A 20,120-nucleotide genomic window follows, 5' to 3' on the forward strand; every position below is an offset into this window, starting at 1 on the left:
GTGGAATGACAAAAGAAAGTACCTAGGCCTACGTACTTGTCATAACTGTAGGATAGCCTGAAAGGGCTCGAAATAATCCTTAAGTGAGAAATCATGTTTCAATTATGATGTAAAAAGAACCCACCATTTCTTAAGATATTCCAAAAAAAAAAAAAAAAAGTATACCGGTAGATAGTTTCAGGTTGAATTTTTTTTTTTTTACCAGATAATTGTCACATATTTCCACATCATGTGACTGACCATCATATTCACAATTTCCCCCTGGGAAGAGAACTACCTGTGGAAATTCTGATCCTATCATAGGCTTAGTCACTATATCATTAACCAGAGAGGTTTCCGTCATTGTATGTTACCTGCAAAGAATACACCTTTCATTGTTTTTGTCTTTTTGTATAATCTCTTTACAGTTAATTATATATTTCTTCCTTCAACCAATAGGCTAACTTATGTCCATTCTGACTTGTACTCAACATGCTCTTGGTTTATTTATTTATTTCTAATTAACTTGGAAATTTTTCCTGTTTCAAGTTCAAGCCATTGCATTCTTTCTTGTATGCTGGAACGATGGTAATTTCACTTTAAATTTGCCCTGTAATTTGTTATTCGATCTTCTTTTTCGTTACTCTAAAAAAATTTCATTTCTTTTGCCTTTACAACTCTTGCTGATCTGGCCCATGTTTCTGCTCTTAAGTGTTAATGTCTTGTAGATTGAATGTTAACCTGTTCTTAGAGATACACCAATTTTTAATAGGTTTCTAACTGCAAGAAAAAGAAAATTCAGATTTCTGTACTTCGATATCGTTTTATATTTTTGTACCTGTAATTTTCACCCTATATACTGAGCAATTCACATTTTTTTTTAATGATTTCTTTATATTTTTCCTGCCCTATTTTTGCTAACTTACATGATATATTCCTTAAATACCATATTTATTTACTATTCAAAAACATTTCTTAAGAGTTTGTAAAGGATGTGTAGTCAAAACACGACTTAATCAGGAGACTTTGTTTTGAGAAATATCAACGGGCACACTGAAATGAGTCGATTTCTTTACTTTCTCTTGTAACCCAAGTGATCAGGGGTGAAACTGATTGCATAGGCATAGGAAAAAGCTGTACCTATTTTGATATTTAGAAAGCTCATACTATGCAATTTAGGCAGTGTGAGTGATGTTTAAAGAATATAAACGTATAAATGAAATATCAAAGTACAGTAATGCAATGAGAACTAAAATCTGGTTGCTATAAGGCGGTGTTAACCTGCACATCACAGGAAATATATTTTTTTTTATAATCGTGGTCTTGTATTTTTTTTTGTTATAAATGGTCACAGCCCACTAAAGATTATATTAATTAATATTATATTACATTTATTTACACCACAAACACCCAACCATGTGCACAATTGGCACATGTAAATTTTCTGATTTCCACCAGAGGAAACCAGTTTCTCCCTGATCGTGACGGGCTTATATCAATGAATTAATTACATGACAGTTATTGGTACTGAATCTGACGGAATTTAACTGATATAATATTAATACATAACGTAGCTTTAATTTTATAATAATAATATACAGTATATGACTGTTAATTAACATTAACTATCTCACAAAGTAGTTTGTATTCTTTATGTTGGTATTACTGGTATGTCAACTTGCTACTTGCCACATTGTAATTTGCTGTTGGTTGAAAGTCAACGTGGCCCGGCGTTGCATTTAGCTCAAAAATGAAATTCTGTAAGTTATGATTTTAGATATTTGCAAAAGTAATATTTAATTGTGGGAAATAGTTATATTAATAAGTAATATAGTACCCAATGATGTGACGAGGACGTCTGAACTCTTCTGATTTTGTAAATATATTCGATTGCATTTCCAATTATAATGTATGCCGTAAACATTTTCATTTCAGTTTCAGTAACATTACTGTTACTTTTTGGAGTAATCATCTGCGTAAGTGATGGCGCTACAACAACAGCATCATACTTGTCGACTTCGGACAGAACTCGATTAAAGCAAGTTTTGAGTACAGCATGGGAACTGAAGGATTTACCCGCTGTTCACTATGCCGTGTTAGGTTATAAACATTTGGGAGAAGCAGTACCAAAGCCACAGGTAACAATACCTAATTGAGCTTCCCCCTTAATAACCCTAATTTCTAACCTAACGGAGACTTGGAAATTTTCAAACGAATAGCAGCAGTGGCTATTTGTGAAAAAGAGTAATGGCTGGTTAGTTAAATTTCAGCTCTGACCTAGTAATGTTACCAAACTGACCTATCATTATGGTTTTGGGTAAGAAGTACAGGATTTAAGGCGATACACAGGTAAAATACTCTCCTTTCATTCATTGATTTTGGATCCCCGATTTTTTCATGGAAGAGAAAGTATAATTTTTTTTTGGTCCAGGGAAATATTAGTCTTTATTTGTTGATTTTTTTTCATATCTTGTTTCAATAGTATTTCAAAGCAAAAATGACATACTTATAACTCCTCAGATTCTGACTGTAACCTGATTTTGTAGGCTGCGGTACCATCATTTAAACCACAGTCTTATGTACCATAATGAAATCCGGTTATTTTTAACGAAAGGTTTATTTCACTTTACCACTTATTCTATACTTTGCCTTCTCCCTATTCCAGTCTCGTTTCTTAATTTTGGGTAAGGTCAGGCGAAGGGATAGAAATCTTCCCCTGAAATTGTAATATTCCTATACCTGACAGTAAAGCGGCCGACCTTGGAACTACAGCGCTATGTTAACGTAATCAGCTGATGTATTCTACCAGCTGACTTAGATGGCTGATGTTAAAACATTAATTGACGATTGACACGAAGGTATAATAACAGTACAAAAATCGGCAGTGAATGAAACACAAAATGTATTAATAGCTGACATTGTGTATGTAACGAAAAGTGCAAAGGACCCTGAGCACCCACCAAGTGGGAACTGTAACATTGGCAACTCAGTCATTGTTGTTATTGCTACAGGCTTCCTATGCTATGTGGTATATTTTATTTGTTTTTCAGTTCGCATTGCCAATGTTATGTTCCGTCTTTAGAAAAAAAAAAACGAGTAAATTGTACAATTTTCTTCTTTTCCACTCATAGCCCCAAGTAATACAGTTTGGAAAGAGGAAAAGGCCATAATTCTATTTTACGTCCATTTTTTTTTTTTTTTTTTACTCTATTGTATGTATGCCTCTGCATTCTTTATTTCTTCTGAGTGGAATCGTATATGAAAGAAATCTACTTCAAAGTAATATGTCAATACAGATCTCCAATATTCCTGTCAAATAACTAGGCCAATATTTCTATTGTCTTTAGAGACAATTAATATCAGGTACCCTCCACAAAACTGGCTTCATTTATACACCAATAGATCCTTGATCTCCAGAGAACAAAGTGCCGATGCAGGTGTTACATGCTGTCTCTTCTCACTTTATAGATCTCTTGGATATGGAACAACAAGTTTTGATGGAGAAATCATTGCAATAAGTGAAAGTCTCAGGAATCGTCTATGCCACATCAATAAATTTAAGAATGCAGTTATGCTGGGTAACTTTCGGTGCTGGACCCCGGACTCATTTCACCGGCATTATCACCTTCGTATCATTCAGACGCTAAATAACCTAGATGTTGATACAGCGTCGTAAAATAACCCAATAAAATAAAACAAAAAAAAAAAAAAAGAATGCAGTTATATTGTCAGATTCCAGAGCAGCTATTCTATCAATAGTCTCTAAACACACACCTTCATCTCAAACAGCAGAAATAACTAAAATGCTCTCTCTCTATTAATATCACTCAATAAAAGAATTGTATTCCAATGGATACCATCCCATTGTGGAATCCTGGGAAATGAGAATGCGGATGCTTTAGCAAAGAAGGGCAGCACTGCTACTTACAGACCTGTTACTAAGTCTACGTATTACTCTGTGAAAATATTTATTAAATCTACATACTTAGACTTCAACAAACAAAATTTGATAACACAAGCTCAAGGGAAAAAATGGAGCTCTCTGCATCATAATCTACAGTTAGTTTCCGATTTACCACGCAAATCGTCTGTAGCGGCATTTAGATTGGCAACAGGCCATGACTGTTTGGCCAAACACCTGCATAGAATTGGAATATATCAGTCCCATAACTGCCATTGTGCAACTCAAACCAAGCAATGGATTCGGAACACCTCAAAATCTGTGCTTCATTGGCTGACCATGATAATATCTTTGAAAAATATTGGAGTGCAAGAGGTCAAATGACTTTATTATCAAACGCCTGGCATTAGAAAACAACAACATATTTCTATACAAGACCGCTACCAAAGGTAGACATGATTTATTAGGTACATAAGTTTGTACCTAGCATTTTTTCATAAGTTTATTAAACACATCAGATACACATAAGAGAGAAGTTAATCATCAACAGTATATTCTCCTTCATTATTTACAACAGTCTGCCAATGCTGGAGTAGTTTTTCGATTCCATGTCTATAGAAATTGCGTGGTTTTGAGTTAAAGAAGCCATGTTTGGAGCTCATTTTCATTTGGAAAGGAAGTTCCTTGAAGGTTGTTCGATAGAGAGTGGAAAAGCTGAAAATCTGAGGGTCCAAGATCAGGTGAATGAGGTGGGTGCGGAATGACTTCCTAACCCAACTCTTGGATAGTGTTTTGTTTCAGGTTAGCAGAGTGCAGGCTGGCGTTATCGTGGAGTAGCAACACTTCACGCAGTCTTGTTGGTCGTTTTTCTTGAATAGCATGTGCAAGACGTTTCATTTGGTGGCAATAAATGTTGCATGATGGTGGAATGGCCACAGTTCATCACATTTGCCAGTTCTCAGTATACTGACGTGGATCATTGTGGATTAATGTGTTTAAACGGTCTTCATGAAACCCTGAAGGTCTTTTTGAACGTGGAGTGTCACTAATGTCAAAACAACTCTCCTTAAAATCAGAAAACCATTTTCTTGCCATGCTCTCTCCAATAGCATTGTCCCCATTCACGGTGCAGATGTTCCTGGCCGCCTTAGCTGCTTTCGCCCCTCTGTTGAACTCAAAAAGAAGAATATGTCGGAAATGTTCCACTTGACACTCCATTTTCTAGCATCCACGGCTTCACTCACTATCTGCAGAAATGAAAACTTCAATATGTAAACTCAAGCACAACAATTTAACTTCAAATAAAAAATGACAATCGATAAATCCATAGCAACTGGAGTACCAACACTCGAAACCTACGAACTTATGCACCAACCCAATATTTACCTACTTTGCTTCTAGTTGAGTTATATGTACTGACATCAAAAGAAAAACTGAGGGCGATGCTAATTTGGGACTGAAAATCGACTACATCGTCTTCTTTTTGCCTAAACACTCTCAGAACTTGTGGTATCCTGAGTACGCCATGTTTGCAACTGAATGGCTCTTAAAATGCATTCCCTCCAATTGAATGTTGCAGCATGGCTAACATAGGAATTCGTCCCACGGTCTTTCAAAGAATTCCTCTGAAACTTTAATGAGTTTATATGAATAGCAGTGCATTCAATCAAACATTTTCCATTTAAAATTTGCCTTCTTTTGGTAGCACTTTTGTAGAGATTCCAGTAGGCCTATATGAGTACAGTCAACTCTGGATATAGTGAACTCTGTTATAGTGAACATTCGGCTGTAGTGAACCTAAATCGTTGGTCCCATACCCGTATACAGTACATTAAAAAGTACAATAATATTTCCGTTTATAGTGAACCTTTGCTTCGTTTATAGTGAACCTTAAAAATTGAAGTTACAAGAGTTGTAGTCCACACCTGTGGAGTAACGGTCAGCGCGTCTGGCCGCGAAACTAGGTGGCCGGGTTCGATTCCCGGTTGGGGCAAGTTACCTGGTTGAGGTTTTTTACAGGGTTTTCCCTCAACCCAATATAAGCAAATACTGGGTAACTTTCGGTGCTGGACCCCAGACTCATTTCACCAACACTATCACCTTCATCTCATTCAAATGCTAAATAACCTAAGCTGTTGATAAAACGTCGTAAAATAACCTACAAGAGTTGTATCCTGGCAAATTCTTATTTGAAGTCAGATCTTCTTGTATAAAATTGAAACAGTGTGTTGAGAACAAGATTCTAAGTTTCTTACTCCTCTAGTCAAAGGACAAAGGTAGAATTAGTGATTCCTAGACAATGAGCTATATTGTAAATCCAGGCTACACATGACGACTTTGCTTTACTCCACCGACAAAGAGTTGCCATACTGTTCTCAGGCACACTACTCTAATGTTATTTCTAATTCTCCATTGTCAAAGGGTTGCCTTTTGTTCTCAGAAACTTTTCCATTATCGAAACAATGGAAAATGAAATTGCCCTCTTTTATTAAAAGGGACGGAATTATGTCCAGAGCATAAATGAGGTAAGTTTCCGATGGCTTTCAAACTCTATCAACCCCTCCCAGTTTCCATTAAGTGACCCGGGAAATTCCAAGGCTGAGTACGCAGTCACACCATAACAGCTTTTGTCATTTCTACCTGATCAGTCTGTTTCTAGTGTTCGAACAGTGAATGTATGCTAACAGGGTGCTCTGAGACAATTAAGTTATATTGTTGTACCAGTATTGTGTTTGGGGGTGAAAGTGAATGGTCATTATCTTCTTGTGAGGTCTATGTCACAAAAAAAAAATTATAGAGAAGCCGAGAAACATCTGCTGTATATAAGATATGAGATGAAAAACTTTTTCAGCCTATCAGTATTTACACCTTAGCTTCGCCACTAGTGTCCTTTCAAGTCAGGTGAAAAGTAGAAATGGATTCAGCTTCACTTGAAACTTGAATTCAAGCTGCTAGTTGACTTGAACTCAACTTGAAACACTGTTCATAAATAGGTTCACACTTTTCAGTTTCGTCAAATCAAGTCACATGATTCAAGTTACTTGAAAAGTGTGAACGAGGCTTAACTGAGACACTAATTTTTATGTACGTTTATTTTTAAACAATTATTTTGGTAACATGCTAATTTTGTTCAAATTTCAGGACGTGTGTAAATTCATAATTGATAACAGTGCAAGCAGTAGTGCTACTCCTGAGTTATTATATTATGTGACCAGCGCATGGAAGGCCTTAGGATCTTGTGGCAACCTGCCAGTTGCCAACATTGTCAAGGTTAGTGTAACAGTTGTAAAATTGGCTGTTGTGTCCGTCTTATAAACTACATTGCAGCCTTTATATGATCCCAAATTGTTACGACATTTCTTAGTTATAAATGCCTATGCTAATAGCCTTCCAGTATTTTTAGAGAATATAAAAATAAATCATATGTGCTAACATTTTTATGTTTTTTCTATCTCATTATTATAACTAAAAAAAGTCTATATAAAAATAAATCATATGTGCTAACATTTTTTTCTGTTTTTCTCTCTCATTATTCTAACTTAAAAAAAATCTATATATGTATGTATTCATCCAATGCCTACTTTCTGGCGTTCTGTTCTCGAAGATTTTAAATTATATTTACGTAGGCTACTTATTATTTGATATAAGAATATTACAAGAAAATTAATTACTTCAGTGCAAAATATTAGGTATATTTTTTAATTCCTCGTATAATTTACGCAACCCCATTTCAAGACGATTTTTGTCTAAAAAGAGCCAAAAATATGCGAGTAAGTACTGTATTATTCTACATGCCAGTGTAACCCTGATGTCGCACAGATTTTTTTATTCTGGTGAGTTGCGAATGATTTCATTTAATAATTTCAAAGAAAAAATTTTTCCGGGGCTGGGTATCGATTCCGGAACCTTTGGCTGAATGCACCAATGCTCTACCAACTGAGCTACCTAGGAATTTCACCCGACACCGTCTCATCTTTTCCCTTTATGTCCACATAACTTGAGTGGGCTGACAAGATGCCAGAAACCCACCTCGAGTGCACACAAACTCTGTGTGACTTGAAACGTGGTTTTCCAGAGTGGTAGAGTATTGGTGTGTTCAACCAAAGGTCCTGGGATCGATACCCGTCCCTGGAATAATTTTTCCCTTGGAAATTATTCAAGTCCACTTCATAGGGAGCTTTACCTGAAAGCTAGATTTGTATGATTTCATTTAAGTTTGTTTTTTATTGGTTAAAAAATTAAAGAACAATCAGTAATATGATTTGCAACGTGATAAAGCAACTGAATTGTTACAAAACACACAAAAGTGTATCTTTTCTTCGATATTAATGTGTAGAAAACTAATTCTTAATTCTTCTCTGAAATTTATTTCAAAACCATATCCATATTCATTCCTTGTTATTAATAGAAATTGTGTAATGAAGTTTAAGAAAGCTGAAATGTGTTCTCTTGCATATAGACTCTTGGGGAAGTTGTGGAGCGAGAAACATCAACAGTGCCAGATTTGTTTTATGCAGTGCAAGCCCTTAATAATGTGGGACAAAAGAAGGGTGATGCTGCCAAACTGATAAAAACTTTGCAAGGTGCTCTGAAGAAGGATGATAGTTTGCTTAAGTAAGTATATTTCTGAACTTAAGGGAGATTCTCCTAACTAACAATTAGTCATTTCTAGTTACAGCAAAATCATGCTGTAATTTTGAAGTGTTTTTACAAACCTTATTGATCACTATTTCAAATATTGTTGATGTATATTTTCCTTGTCTCATTGCTAAAACTCCAGTTGTGAACGAAATTCCTCCATGGAAATGGGTGATTCCAGAACATAGCATACAAATTCCAGGAAATCATTCCAAAAATGATCCTCCATACATTCTTAAGTTAGATTTCATGGAACTACTCTGCAGTACATATAAAGATCACCTTCAAATTTATACAGATGGATCTCTAAATCCTAATAATGGAACATCAGGAGCAGGGTATTATCTTCCAAAACATCAAGAAAGTTATTTCATACCTTGTTCATCCTGCTCCAGTTTTGACACTGAATTGCTAGCTATTGATGCTGCTCTTCAGTGTGTTACTCAAATTTCTGAAAAATCTATTTGTATACTTACCGACTCCAAGGGGGCTATATTTAATATAATTAAATATGTACCAAACCAATATGCACATAGAATTATTCCAATTCAGAAACAACTAACACTAACTAACTAAAAGAACTCCAAAAGGAAATAACATTTCAATGGATACCTAGTCATTGTGGTATACCTGGAAACGAGAAAGTCGATAATATTGCAAAACAGGCAACATATTTGCAACCAAGGCCTCTTCAAGTGATATCTCTATCCAATGCTTTTGCTTCAGTAAAGTCTCATTTTACAGTCTGTACAAAAGAAACCAAATGACCTGGAAATGTACAAAAACTTGCCCAGACATGTTCAGACATTTTTAACAAGAGTCAGAACAGGTCACATTGTCACTCAATTGTACCTACACCGATTTCACATTTCTGATAATCCTACTTGTCTGTGGTGTAATAATCATGAAGATCTGGAACACATTCTTCTATACTATCCATCCATAAACCACAAAAGAAGTAAATTAAAATCATCAGTACCAGTTGTAGAAGACACAGCCCTGCAGTATATATTGACTACACCCCACCTCTGGCTACTAGCAACAGGCATCTATAATGAACACCGATCAAAATACCCCTCATTTCTCGTGAAAAACAAGAACTGAATAGACTACAGTGGACTATAGTGGACTTTATGTTGTCAGCAAACATCTGGATACATTAAGAAGATTGATTGTCTCAAATTGACTTTTTTGTGCAAGTTATCAATGGAGACAATTAGTATTTTGAATTGATTTGTATGGCTCTGAGATATTTGACTTCTCCAGTATATCCGAATTTTAATTTAATGCAGTATATATATATTTCTTGTTTTAGAGGCTGGTAGTTTATTTGCTCACACTGCAGTAGCTAAATTTGCATTTACTCTTATATGGAACTCATATCTTCTAGTGTAATCTCATTCAATTATATTGTATTGAAGATGACTTAAATTATTTTTTCAGTCTTGGATATTCATTTCACATTGCTGCTCAGCTGGGTACTGATGGAACATTTGCTTTTGACCGTATTGAGGATGCAATTGTGCAAGCTGATGAAGTAGATAGTCGCTTCCTACAATTTGAAGGAGGACTTAGTATCACAGGTATGATAGTTGTATAGTTCACTGTAGCAATGCAGTGGACAATTTTTGTAAGAACAATAGAACCGCTAACGTTTTTCTGAGGACACAGAATAATTAACCTTAAAAGGAGGTTGATGCTCCTTTTGTTTAAAAATGTTTGAATACTTTTGCAGAAATGCAATTTATTGCAAAAAAGCTATAGTAAGTAAATTATGGATAATACTGTACAAAAAATGGAAAACATAAGGGGAAACTGGGTGCCAATCAAGTCTTCTCGCCATTTCGGATAGCTTAGCATTTGGATTTTTTTCCATTTTGCAAATTAAATAGACTTTTTCCACGAGAGAAAGCATTTTCCTTTTCACGGCCATTGTTCTATAGTGATATGAAAAATTGCATCTCCTCACTATAGTAGCGCTGACACCACACACTTCAGCAAGCACAACAAAGGCAAGAAGCGATTGTCATGGATGGTTGCTACATATGTCATTGAATGTGATTGGTTCTCTCAAAGAATGGGAATTAGCAGACTGTCCTGCCCTGCTGTGTGTGTTACTCTGCTTGTGATTGGTTCTCGCAAAGGGCAGGAATTAGCAGATGAATAGGAACACAGCTTCATGTAGACGTGATGAGATAGGGGAAATCATGTGGTGGCGAGGCAGCAGTGTTGCCAAGTCATTGATTCTTTAAAAAAAAATTGTGTTTTAACATTGAATCGAAATGCATTTATTTTTTCATTTGTCGAGATTTAAAAAAAAACATTTGAAACCAATTCTTAACATAAAATGCGGGTTTCACAGCAAAGAGAATAATGTTAAATCGAATATATAAAAGCTTTCTTAAAGCCATTAGGAAATCCATTGGATCTGATCAGAACAGTTCTTAAAATCGTAATTGAAATTCATCAGTGCTCACTAATTTCTAAGATGATGGTTCTGTTGGAATATTGATGAAAGGTTTATGATTGACTGGTTCATGTTGAAAATAGTGAAGTATATATGACTACATAAAATATGAAGGGTAAGGGTACTTTCGGTCATTTTTGAGGAGAGAAATTTAAACATACAAAACCTAATAATAGCATTTATTATTATTATTATTATTATTATTATTATTATTATTATTATTATTATTATTATTATTATCACCACCACCTCCACCTCCGTCACCACCACCACCACCTAAAAGTTTTTTTTTTTTCCTTAATGGATTTTCCACACTTACCCCTTTATTCCCCTTATCATTCATTATATTTGTTGAAATAATTTGTTGATTATTGGTCTTGCAGTAATATTAACATTCATGTAATAGTTATGAAGTGTATATGACTGCATGAAATATATTTAAGATAATTTATATTGATTATTCTTACAGCATTGTTAGTGAGTGGGGCATATAAGTTAGCTGACACAGTGAATAAACCTCCACCAATTACTGGTGATCAAGCTGTCAAGTTTGCTAACTACTTTCTCAGTCGCCGTTCTGTTCAGACAGCGAAGGGTGCTTACAGCCTATTGGATGTTGTCAACACTCTCACAAATAATAAGGTATGTTATTTTGATTAAGAGTTTAAGAGGTCACAGTAATATGATGATAAATAATTGAAAGAATTTTAATTTTGTTCTTAAGTCTGCAGAAATTTGGTTTGAACAAATGTAACACTGTAAAATTCCTTCGCAGAATGAAAAGTTAAATTTCTGCACATTTAAAGGAGGAAACTAAAATTTTTTCTGTCATTTATTATCATATTTATCATAATACCAGTGCTCTCTTAAGTTGACTGAGCATTGGGAATTAAATCAGTAGCTTTCCCAAAACATGATATGAAATGTTTCATATAAAACAATTTTTATCTCCAAAAGGAAGCAAAAACGTGCAAAGTTGTATTAAACTGTTTTGTTTGAAATATCTCAAAGAAAAACCCCCTAAAATTGACATTATTTAAGATTCATTCTGCATATATCTCCTTAGACTAACAGCTTATACTTACAATCAGTGTAGATATTGTATTTTTCAACTTCTGATTGTCTTAAAATTTGGTACAGCGTAAATTAAATAGTACTATCATAAACACACAAGTCTTTACAATGTTAGAAATAAATATAAAAACATAACATGCAGAAAAACTTATAGACTGCGCTTCAGTTACTTTCAGAAATTTTATTAAAATTAGGTTTGTACTTCGATTGTATTGATTTGTTTTTCGAACCTGTTAATTCATATTTGGATAAACGTAATAAATATATAGACTATTTAATGTGTAAAATATATTATTAGAAATAATAGGCTACATATTTAAATAAGTTTTGTGAGTATATTAGGATTTTGTCATTTCATTCCCTCTGGAATGTTAAAAATTGCTTTAATTTAAAATCAAGTCTGTTGATAGTAAAATTGTTTTATTTATTTTACACGTGTTTTACAGTTCCACCTGCCAGTAGCTATCACACTGGCCAGTCAGGCAGCTGTGTCATTGGAGCAGCCTCGAGTTTCTGTACGTATTAGTGATCTGTTGGGGCGCCCCTTGAGTGCAGATCCTCTTACTGTCACTGCAGAGAGTGCTACCAGAGTTGGAGACGAAGTTGTCGTACTGTCAAAGAAGAAGTTTGAACCTACAACTGGTGATAGGCAAGTTGAGAATAGTAGAATCTGTATCCTGTACTATTCTCTATGTAACTTTCCTCTTACCATACAGAACTATTTTTGCGTCCATCTGTTACTCAGAGTGCTGATTGGATCATGACAGAGATACTTGTGCAGTCAGTAGGGCTCCCCCCTCCCCCTCTTACAGTGATTCGGTTCACATCCCTTTTGTTTGGTGGGATGAGGTTTTCAATAACTCTGATTCTCCATCCTTTTCTAGCAGTTAAAAGGATTGGGATGAAATACTAATCTCTCTTGTTAAGGAGTCCCTACAATCATCTTTTTTCAGATACAGACGTGCTGGTTTTTTGGCTCTCCAACAGAAAGTTTCAGGGTCTTGGCTTCACTCAATTCCTTCCCCTAACATCGGTACTCTTATGGATCCCAGACCCTTTGAAGTTTCGGTGGCTTCACGCCTTGGTTGCAAAATCTGTCACATTCATAAATGTATCTGTGGCAATATTGTAGATTCTTATGGCCACCATGCCTTAAGTTGTGTCATGAGTAGAGAGTGGAATTTAGGCAAAAACCTATTTTTTTCCTTGATACGTACAGGCTTCAGATTTAATAACTACATTTTTCATGCAAATGTAGGTATAAATAAAGGGGTTTTATAGTGCCTAAAAATGCCTATTTCGATGTTAGTGCCTATTTTTAAGTTTTTTAAATTTTTGCATCTTTTTCGTAACTGTTTACTATTTTTCTTAACATCCTGTACTGTTCACATTCCTAGCAGTGAACAACACAATAGAGAAGTACCTCCTGGCCACCTCTTCTCATTCTTACAATATTTCAATCCTAAAATTCAAACTTTCAATCGGCCTGTGGTGGTGTAGTCGGTATAGCGCTGCTCTTCTGTGCTTGAGGTTGAGAGTTCGATCCCGGCCCAGGTCAATGGCATTTAAGTGTGCTTAAATGCGACAGGTTCATGTCAGGTGCTGATCATCTATTGTGAAGCAAACTATGGAAATGTGATTGGTGAGTGAAAAACACTCTTATATTAGTGACATTCTTTAACAAAAAAAAGCCATTTTTTATTTTATAGAGCCTAAATAAAGGAGTTTAAGAGCCTATTTTAGGCGCCTAAAATGCCACTTTTTAGGGCCTAAAATTCCGTTCTCTAATCATGAGTAAGGGCCATCTCTCTTGTCATTCATCGCTTAATGATAACATTGAAAGAGTATTAACATCCTCAGGGATTCCATCCATCTTAGAACCTTCTGGGATTAGCCGTTCAGATGGCAAAAGACCTGATGGTCTGACTAGTTCCGTGGCATGTAGGTAAATCCTTAATTTGGGATTCAACATGTGTGGATGCACTCACCTGTCTTCAACCTCTAAAACACCAGAATCTGCAGCAGAAAGTGCCAATCTCAGTAAACACCATAAATATAAACTTCTTACAGATAATTATATTTTTATCCATTTTGCGATTGAAACATTTGGATCATAGTGTAGGGAAGCTAAAGCTCTTATCTCCACCATGTAGGGAAGCTAAAGCTCTTATCTCCACCATGTAGGGATGCTAAAGCTCTTATCTCCACCATGGGCAGAAGTTTAGTACAGCTTTCTGGGGACCCTCAAAGCAGTGTACATCAGCACATTGGTATTGCCATTCAGTGCAATAGTGCAACAGGTATTCTTGCAACCTTTCCTGAGTCCTTATTTCGATGAAATTTTCTTTCTTTAATTAATATTCTCATCCACATGTACCTTAATCTATTTTATGATATTTAGTACCTATTTATATCAATGCACCATATTGTATTTTACTATACTTTGACTATGCATACAGCATTTATGTTCATGCTCATAACATTTAATAGGTTGAATTTGTCCATAAAATTATTGCAATAATTGTATGATTAAATTGTCTAGCACTTGGGTGGCATTGTCACTGACTACATAAATACGTTAAAAAATGACATGTTGAGTGATAAACCGGAGTCTAAATATATAAATTACACAATGGCTGTCAGAAACTTATCTCAAATAGAATTTTACTTGAACTACATAATAGTATTAATGATACATGATGAATGTTTTCGGCTACATAGAGCCATCTTCAGATCTTTATAATTATATTTCATCAATGTATTCGTGAAGCTCATGTAGGTTATCAGATCTAAAGATGGCTTTATGTAGCCAAAAACGTTCATCATGTATCATTAATACTACTATGTAGTTCAAATAAAATTCTGTTTATGATAAGCTTTGATGGCCATTGTGTAATTTATATATTAGGTCAATCTTGCCTGTAATTAATAAACACTACACAGTTATAGAATCTGAATTTCAGCAGGAAGCTTAGTGTTACTGTTACTGCACTATTTTCCCACTGGCCAAAACACAACCATCCCCTGTTGTTTTATTATTCTGATTTCATTCACGTTTTGTGTCTCAATTTATAAGTGTTTTATTTATTATTTTTAGGACTGTTTATTCTGTGAACTTGATGGAGACAAAGCCAGAACGAGGGCTGTATAAGCTCTCAGTGAGTGCCGCACTGGCCAAACCAGATCCAAGACTTGTTGGTAATGTGGGTGCATCTCTCACTGTGAAGGTTATGTGCGCTGTTGGGGTAGAAAATGTGGAAATTGGAACTGTTGATGCTGATCAAACTACACAAGCTAAATTATCCAAGTAAGTAAATTAAGTTAGTAGGCTTGGAACAACTGGATAATATGCACAGTAGACCAATGTCGGTAGTTGACATTGCTCGCTGGCCACTAGTCACCAGGTTGTACCGAGCCCCGTGTCAAACAAAAGAGAATCGAAATGGTGGTAGTAAAATTCGCAACTGTATTAAATAATTCATTCTATTAGTCAAGTGCAAGGTTTATGCAATACAATGGTGGTGTTTTGAATGCACCAAAAGAAAATGCAGTTGATGTAAGATCTTAAAGTAAGTTATCACAACGAAGTAAAGGGGGAAAAAAGAGTTTCAGGGAATATCATTCAAATGAAGGAAAGTTAGTTTCCGGTTAATGTTCACCAAAGTGTTAAGTACGTAATTATGACCGCGTTGCAGTTTTATTTGTGGTCTAGAGAGAATACCTAGTCTTTTATGAAGAAAACTTTTAGCAGCCATGAAATTATTCACCGCTTTCATCATATTATCGTTTATCAATATTACGAAACAAAAACTATCATAAGGACTGTGACCGACAGGATCATCTTGGCTGTGTGCACATGTGCGGACTGGGTTAATAAAAATCTAAACTAACCAAACCTAACTTTCGTATAATATGCAAGATGTGTAAACGGAGCAAGAAGGGGTCTTCTTGATTTGATCTGGAATGTACACACGAAAATAAATTCAAGTAAGGATCACGCTGCTACTGCGTGAAAGGTCCGCACATGCATCATAGCAAAACTGTTCCTGTCGCTAGCCCCTCATCTAAGCCATGTAATCTACTTGTAATATATACGCAAATACATCTTGTCGCTAACAGTGGTGCTATCTCTCAGAAATGTTCAGAATGAAGTAAAGAGAGAAAAAAAAAATAAATTTCTCCTTCTAATGAAGCCACAGACCAACATCATATCCTTATGTTGGCGACATTGTGTATTTAGTTCAATTTGGTCGTAACCTTAATAGCACGGTTCAAAACTACTGTAGCAAATCCTCCAGTTTAGCTGTAGGCTTATATACTAGTAGCTGTGAGCATAGGAAAGCAGACTATATTTTATACTTGATTGACATTGAAACATCCAACTTATATAATAAAAATTGAACCAATAGGCCACTGATATAGTAAAATGTAATTAAATTTGTAACTTTCTAGACAGTAACTTTGTAACAAATAATTTGAATAGAAGTGAAATGTGTATATCTCATGAATGTTTTGTGAAATCATTAAGTTAATCTTATACCTTTATTTTACGTGTTATTTTTATAATGTTTTCATGGGATTATAAATAGCATTATATTTATTTGCTATTTGTGTAATTTTCTGCACAAAAAACTTATAATACGTTTTAATTATTTCAGGATTACATACCCAAATAAGTTAACTGTTCCAGTAGAAGCAGATTCCCTTCAAAAATTGATAATGAAATTCTCTCTTAAAGACAAAAGCACAGGAAAACTAATGACTGTACATCAAGCATTTGTCAAATTGCAGAATACTGTTACAAACCAAGAGATTGTCTTTGTCGCAGAACCTGATTCTGCAAAGGTGTATAAATTTGATATTGTAAGTAGCCAAGCATATTGATCATCATACTCTTAAACACTGTGTTCCAGTTGAATTTATTTATACTGTACAATTCTATCAATTTTGGTGACTGTTACAGAAATCCCTTTGTTATTCCTCTCTTTTTCAAAATATCATCACAGCCTCATTTTATTTCTGGATTTGTTCCGTCTCTGTGCTCCTAAACAACCGAAAATTTCATATTGAAATAAATCAGAAACCAGTTTACAAGATGTATTGTCTAGTTCTTGTGACTAGGCTTTCTGTTGTTACATTTTTCAATCTTGTAAATCAGGCTTAAAAATCCTCCTAACCAATACCACATCCATTCAGCTAGATTTGGTGTCATTCTTAATTTCAGTTTATATAAATCCCAGCTTTACTTGTATGAAATATTACATTGAGAGAGGCTTCTGAATTCTGTTGTTACAGCATTCCTTAATATGACAAACAAAACAATTATTTCAGAAAACATATTTTTTGGAATATTGTGTGCTTCTTGGATCCTATCCAAGATCCTTCCATATTGATATATTCGCGTTTTTTTTTTTTTTTTACAGGATGTAGGAAGTAAAGCGTCTGAATTTGGACATTTGTCTGGATTATATTCCATGGAGCTGATAGTGGGTGATGCTGTTCTTTCCAATTCCTTTGCATGGAAAGTTGCAGATGTAAATCTGAAATTTGCAGAGCATACAGCTTCATCTAGTGTTTCAAAAGATCAGTACTTGTATGCACCTAAGCCAGAGATCAAGGTTTGTATTTTAAATTGTATTTTTTAAGTGAACTCCTTAACTCATGAGAGGTCACTATATACAGTATCCTTCAGGAAGTCACATACCCGGTATTTTGCTAAGGTTAGACCGCCTTGGATTTATTCTGTTATAACTTTTGAAAGGCATGAAATAATGAAATAGGTACTAAGTTGAAGTGGTGGCACTTAAGGCTATGGATTGGTGAAAAAAACTTAAAAACCATTACAAAATGGAAATTTTGTTTTTAACTCTAAAATATAAAATAATGTTTCAGTTTTCTATATCTGTACTTATTTTGGCCCTATGATAACTTACAGGCCCCCAGAACAAATTTAAAGGGACCAGAGAGATGCATATTGTTGTTCCTGCAATAACTGCTATGTAACATATTTATCGATTTTCAGATTTTTGCTCTATTAAATAACTTAAATAGTGATACAGCAAATAATAAAATCTCCTATATGTAATTATATTTCTTTGTTTCGAAAATGTAAGAATTCACAGTCTCCTGTGTACGGCTGCCATAGGATGAATAAATGTGTTTTTTCTTCCTACTGAAAAATTTTATATTTTGCACATAGGAGTTATTGCAGGAACGACAATATATATTCTATACCGTACATGCTGTCCTTTGACACTCGTTTTCTCGACTTTCCGATTTTTAATATTTTGTAACATTTAAAATGCTCTAATGAATGCAGTTTTTCTTCAGTCTCAGTGAAATTTTGCACAGACATTCACAAAAGCAGTCGACCTGGTTGGCGAGTTGGTATAGCACTGGCCTTCTATGCCCAAGGTTGTGGGATCGATCCTGGACCAGGTCGATGGCATCTAAGTGTGCTTAAATGCTATAGGCTCATGTCAGTAGATTTACTGGCCTGTAAAAGAACTCCTGTGGGACAAAATTCCGGCACATCTGGTGACACTGATATAACCTCTGCAGTTGCGAGCGTCGTCAAATAAAACATAACATTTTTTCACAAAAGCATGTGAAGTGAACTGACACATTTGTTTTTCTTCTGATATTGAAAGTATTCAAATCACCATGTGTTGAGGATGTGATAAGTTTAAAAAAAAAAACTGATAAATTAACAACTGAAAGAGTAAATATTTTTTTCTCAAAACATAATTGGAAGAATATGAAAAGCATATGTCATATTTCACATATATCTATCAGGAATAAATAAATATCAATTTAAAGAAATATTATGTAAACTTTGAAATTACAATTCAATATTAAAAAAAAACAACAAAAAATTAATTAGTGTGCGAGCTTGTACATTGTTTGGAGTCTCATTTTCATATATATATATATATATATATATATATATATATATACACAAGCTTGCACACTATTTCTTTATCCAATTTGCTCAGCTCTGAAGATGACCACAACACAGCGGTCGAAACGTCAGCCACCAACACCAAGACAACGCGGTATAATCCCCAAAGTTTATCCAGAGATCATAAATGATATTTTGACAGATAAAAGCCCTGCAGTTTTTCATTCGTTTTCATTTGTTCTTTCGTAAATTAAGTGCATTTAAGCAAGTTCTCTTAATGTGAATTTTCTGTGACAACATGAAACTAAAGAAACTACAATTATTATCTGTACATAACCCATACAAGGAGGACAGCTACATTTCATTTGAGGTGATGTGTCAGTGCACTGGCCATGAGTTCGATGCCAGATGACTATTTTAATGTTCTGTAAACAAGGTTCTGTACCTATTTCTAGAAACTTAGTACTGTTTACAAACATCATGACAATATCATGGCTTATGTTAAAGAAAACAAATGACTTATTTTACCATAGCACTTCAGTATTACTTAGGCTGGTTATCACATATATTAAAGCTTGTAACTACCAAACTTTATTTTTAATTTTGAATTATGCTTTTATATTGGTGCTTCCTTTCTAAGGTTATTAATAAATAAATCACAGATCTACAGTATATGTTTGAATATTTGACAACAATTTTGTTTTATTTCAGCATTTATTCCGAGAACCAGAACGTCGACCTCCTGCAGTAGTGTCGAACTTGTTCACAGGCCTTGTTTGTGTACCACTTCTTCTGTTGTTAGCACTGGTAAGTTTAGTTTGGCTTTTTTTTATAATGGCGGGTGATTATGTATCATTCACCCATGTGAAGGCAGTTGTGTAGACCAATTCACTGATAAAGTCATTGCCCAGGGAGCATCATAGGAGGCTGGTCTGTGCTACATTCATGATGAAGTGGTGGAGATTTGTTGGGATGACATGACACAAAGGAACTAGAGCTCCTAGAGAAAACCCTTGTGTTACCTGGACCATGGGCTTGCCCAACACAAGTCATAAAAAGGGTTCGAATCTGGACCCATAGGCTTATGAGTCCAGCTCTCCAGCCACTGGATCCCACTGTGGCAGTTTCACAAAGTGGTTCCTGCCATGGCAGTTTCTTTG

At 34.9% G+C, this 20,120-nt stretch overlaps 1 protein-coding gene and 1 long non-coding RNA gene across 2 annotated transcripts in view; one reads left to right on the forward strand and one right to left on the reverse strand.

Moving 5' to 3' along the window:
* Window positions 1-157: 157 nt before the first annotated feature.
* On the reverse strand, window positions 158-1,482 carry LOC138696759 (uncharacterized). The gene is made up of 2 exons (XR_011331454.1): window positions 906-1,482; window positions 158-759 (listed from the first exon to the last, which is right to left on the reverse strand). It is a non-coding gene; the product is annotated as an uncharacterized lncRNA (long non-coding RNA).
* Window positions 1,483-1,573: 91 nt separating this feature from the next.
* The window catches only part of OstDelta (oligosaccharide transferase delta subunit), a 29,263-nt gene continuing 10,716 nt past the window's right edge, over window positions 1,574-20,120 (forward strand). Inside the window, exons 1-11 of the mRNA XM_069822142.1 lie at window positions 1,574-1,739; window positions 1,915-2,117; window positions 7,022-7,150; window positions 8,340-8,494; window positions 9,962-10,101; window positions 11,455-11,627; window positions 12,506-12,708; window positions 15,157-15,366; window positions 16,718-16,922; window positions 17,483-17,677; window positions 19,672-19,767. Of these exons, the coding sequence (XP_069678243.1) occupies window positions 1,730-1,739; window positions 1,915-2,117; window positions 7,022-7,150; window positions 8,340-8,494; window positions 9,962-10,101; window positions 11,455-11,627; window positions 12,506-12,708; window positions 15,157-15,366; window positions 16,718-16,922; window positions 17,483-17,677; window positions 19,672-19,767 (1,719 nt within the window). The 5' untranslated portion in view covers window positions 1,574-1,729. The remainder of the gene's footprint in view (window positions 1,740-1,914; window positions 2,118-7,021; window positions 7,151-8,339; window positions 8,495-9,961; window positions 10,102-11,454; window positions 11,628-12,505; window positions 12,709-15,156; window positions 15,367-16,717; window positions 16,923-17,482; window positions 17,678-19,671; window positions 19,768-20,120) is intronic.

Source organism: Periplaneta americana, chromosome 3 (assembly GCF_040183065.1).
Source record: "Periplaneta americana isolate PAMFEO1 chromosome 3, P.americana_PAMFEO1_priV1, whole genome shotgun sequence".
NCBI lineage: Eukaryota > Metazoa > Arthropoda > Insecta > Blattodea > Blattidae > Periplaneta > Periplaneta americana.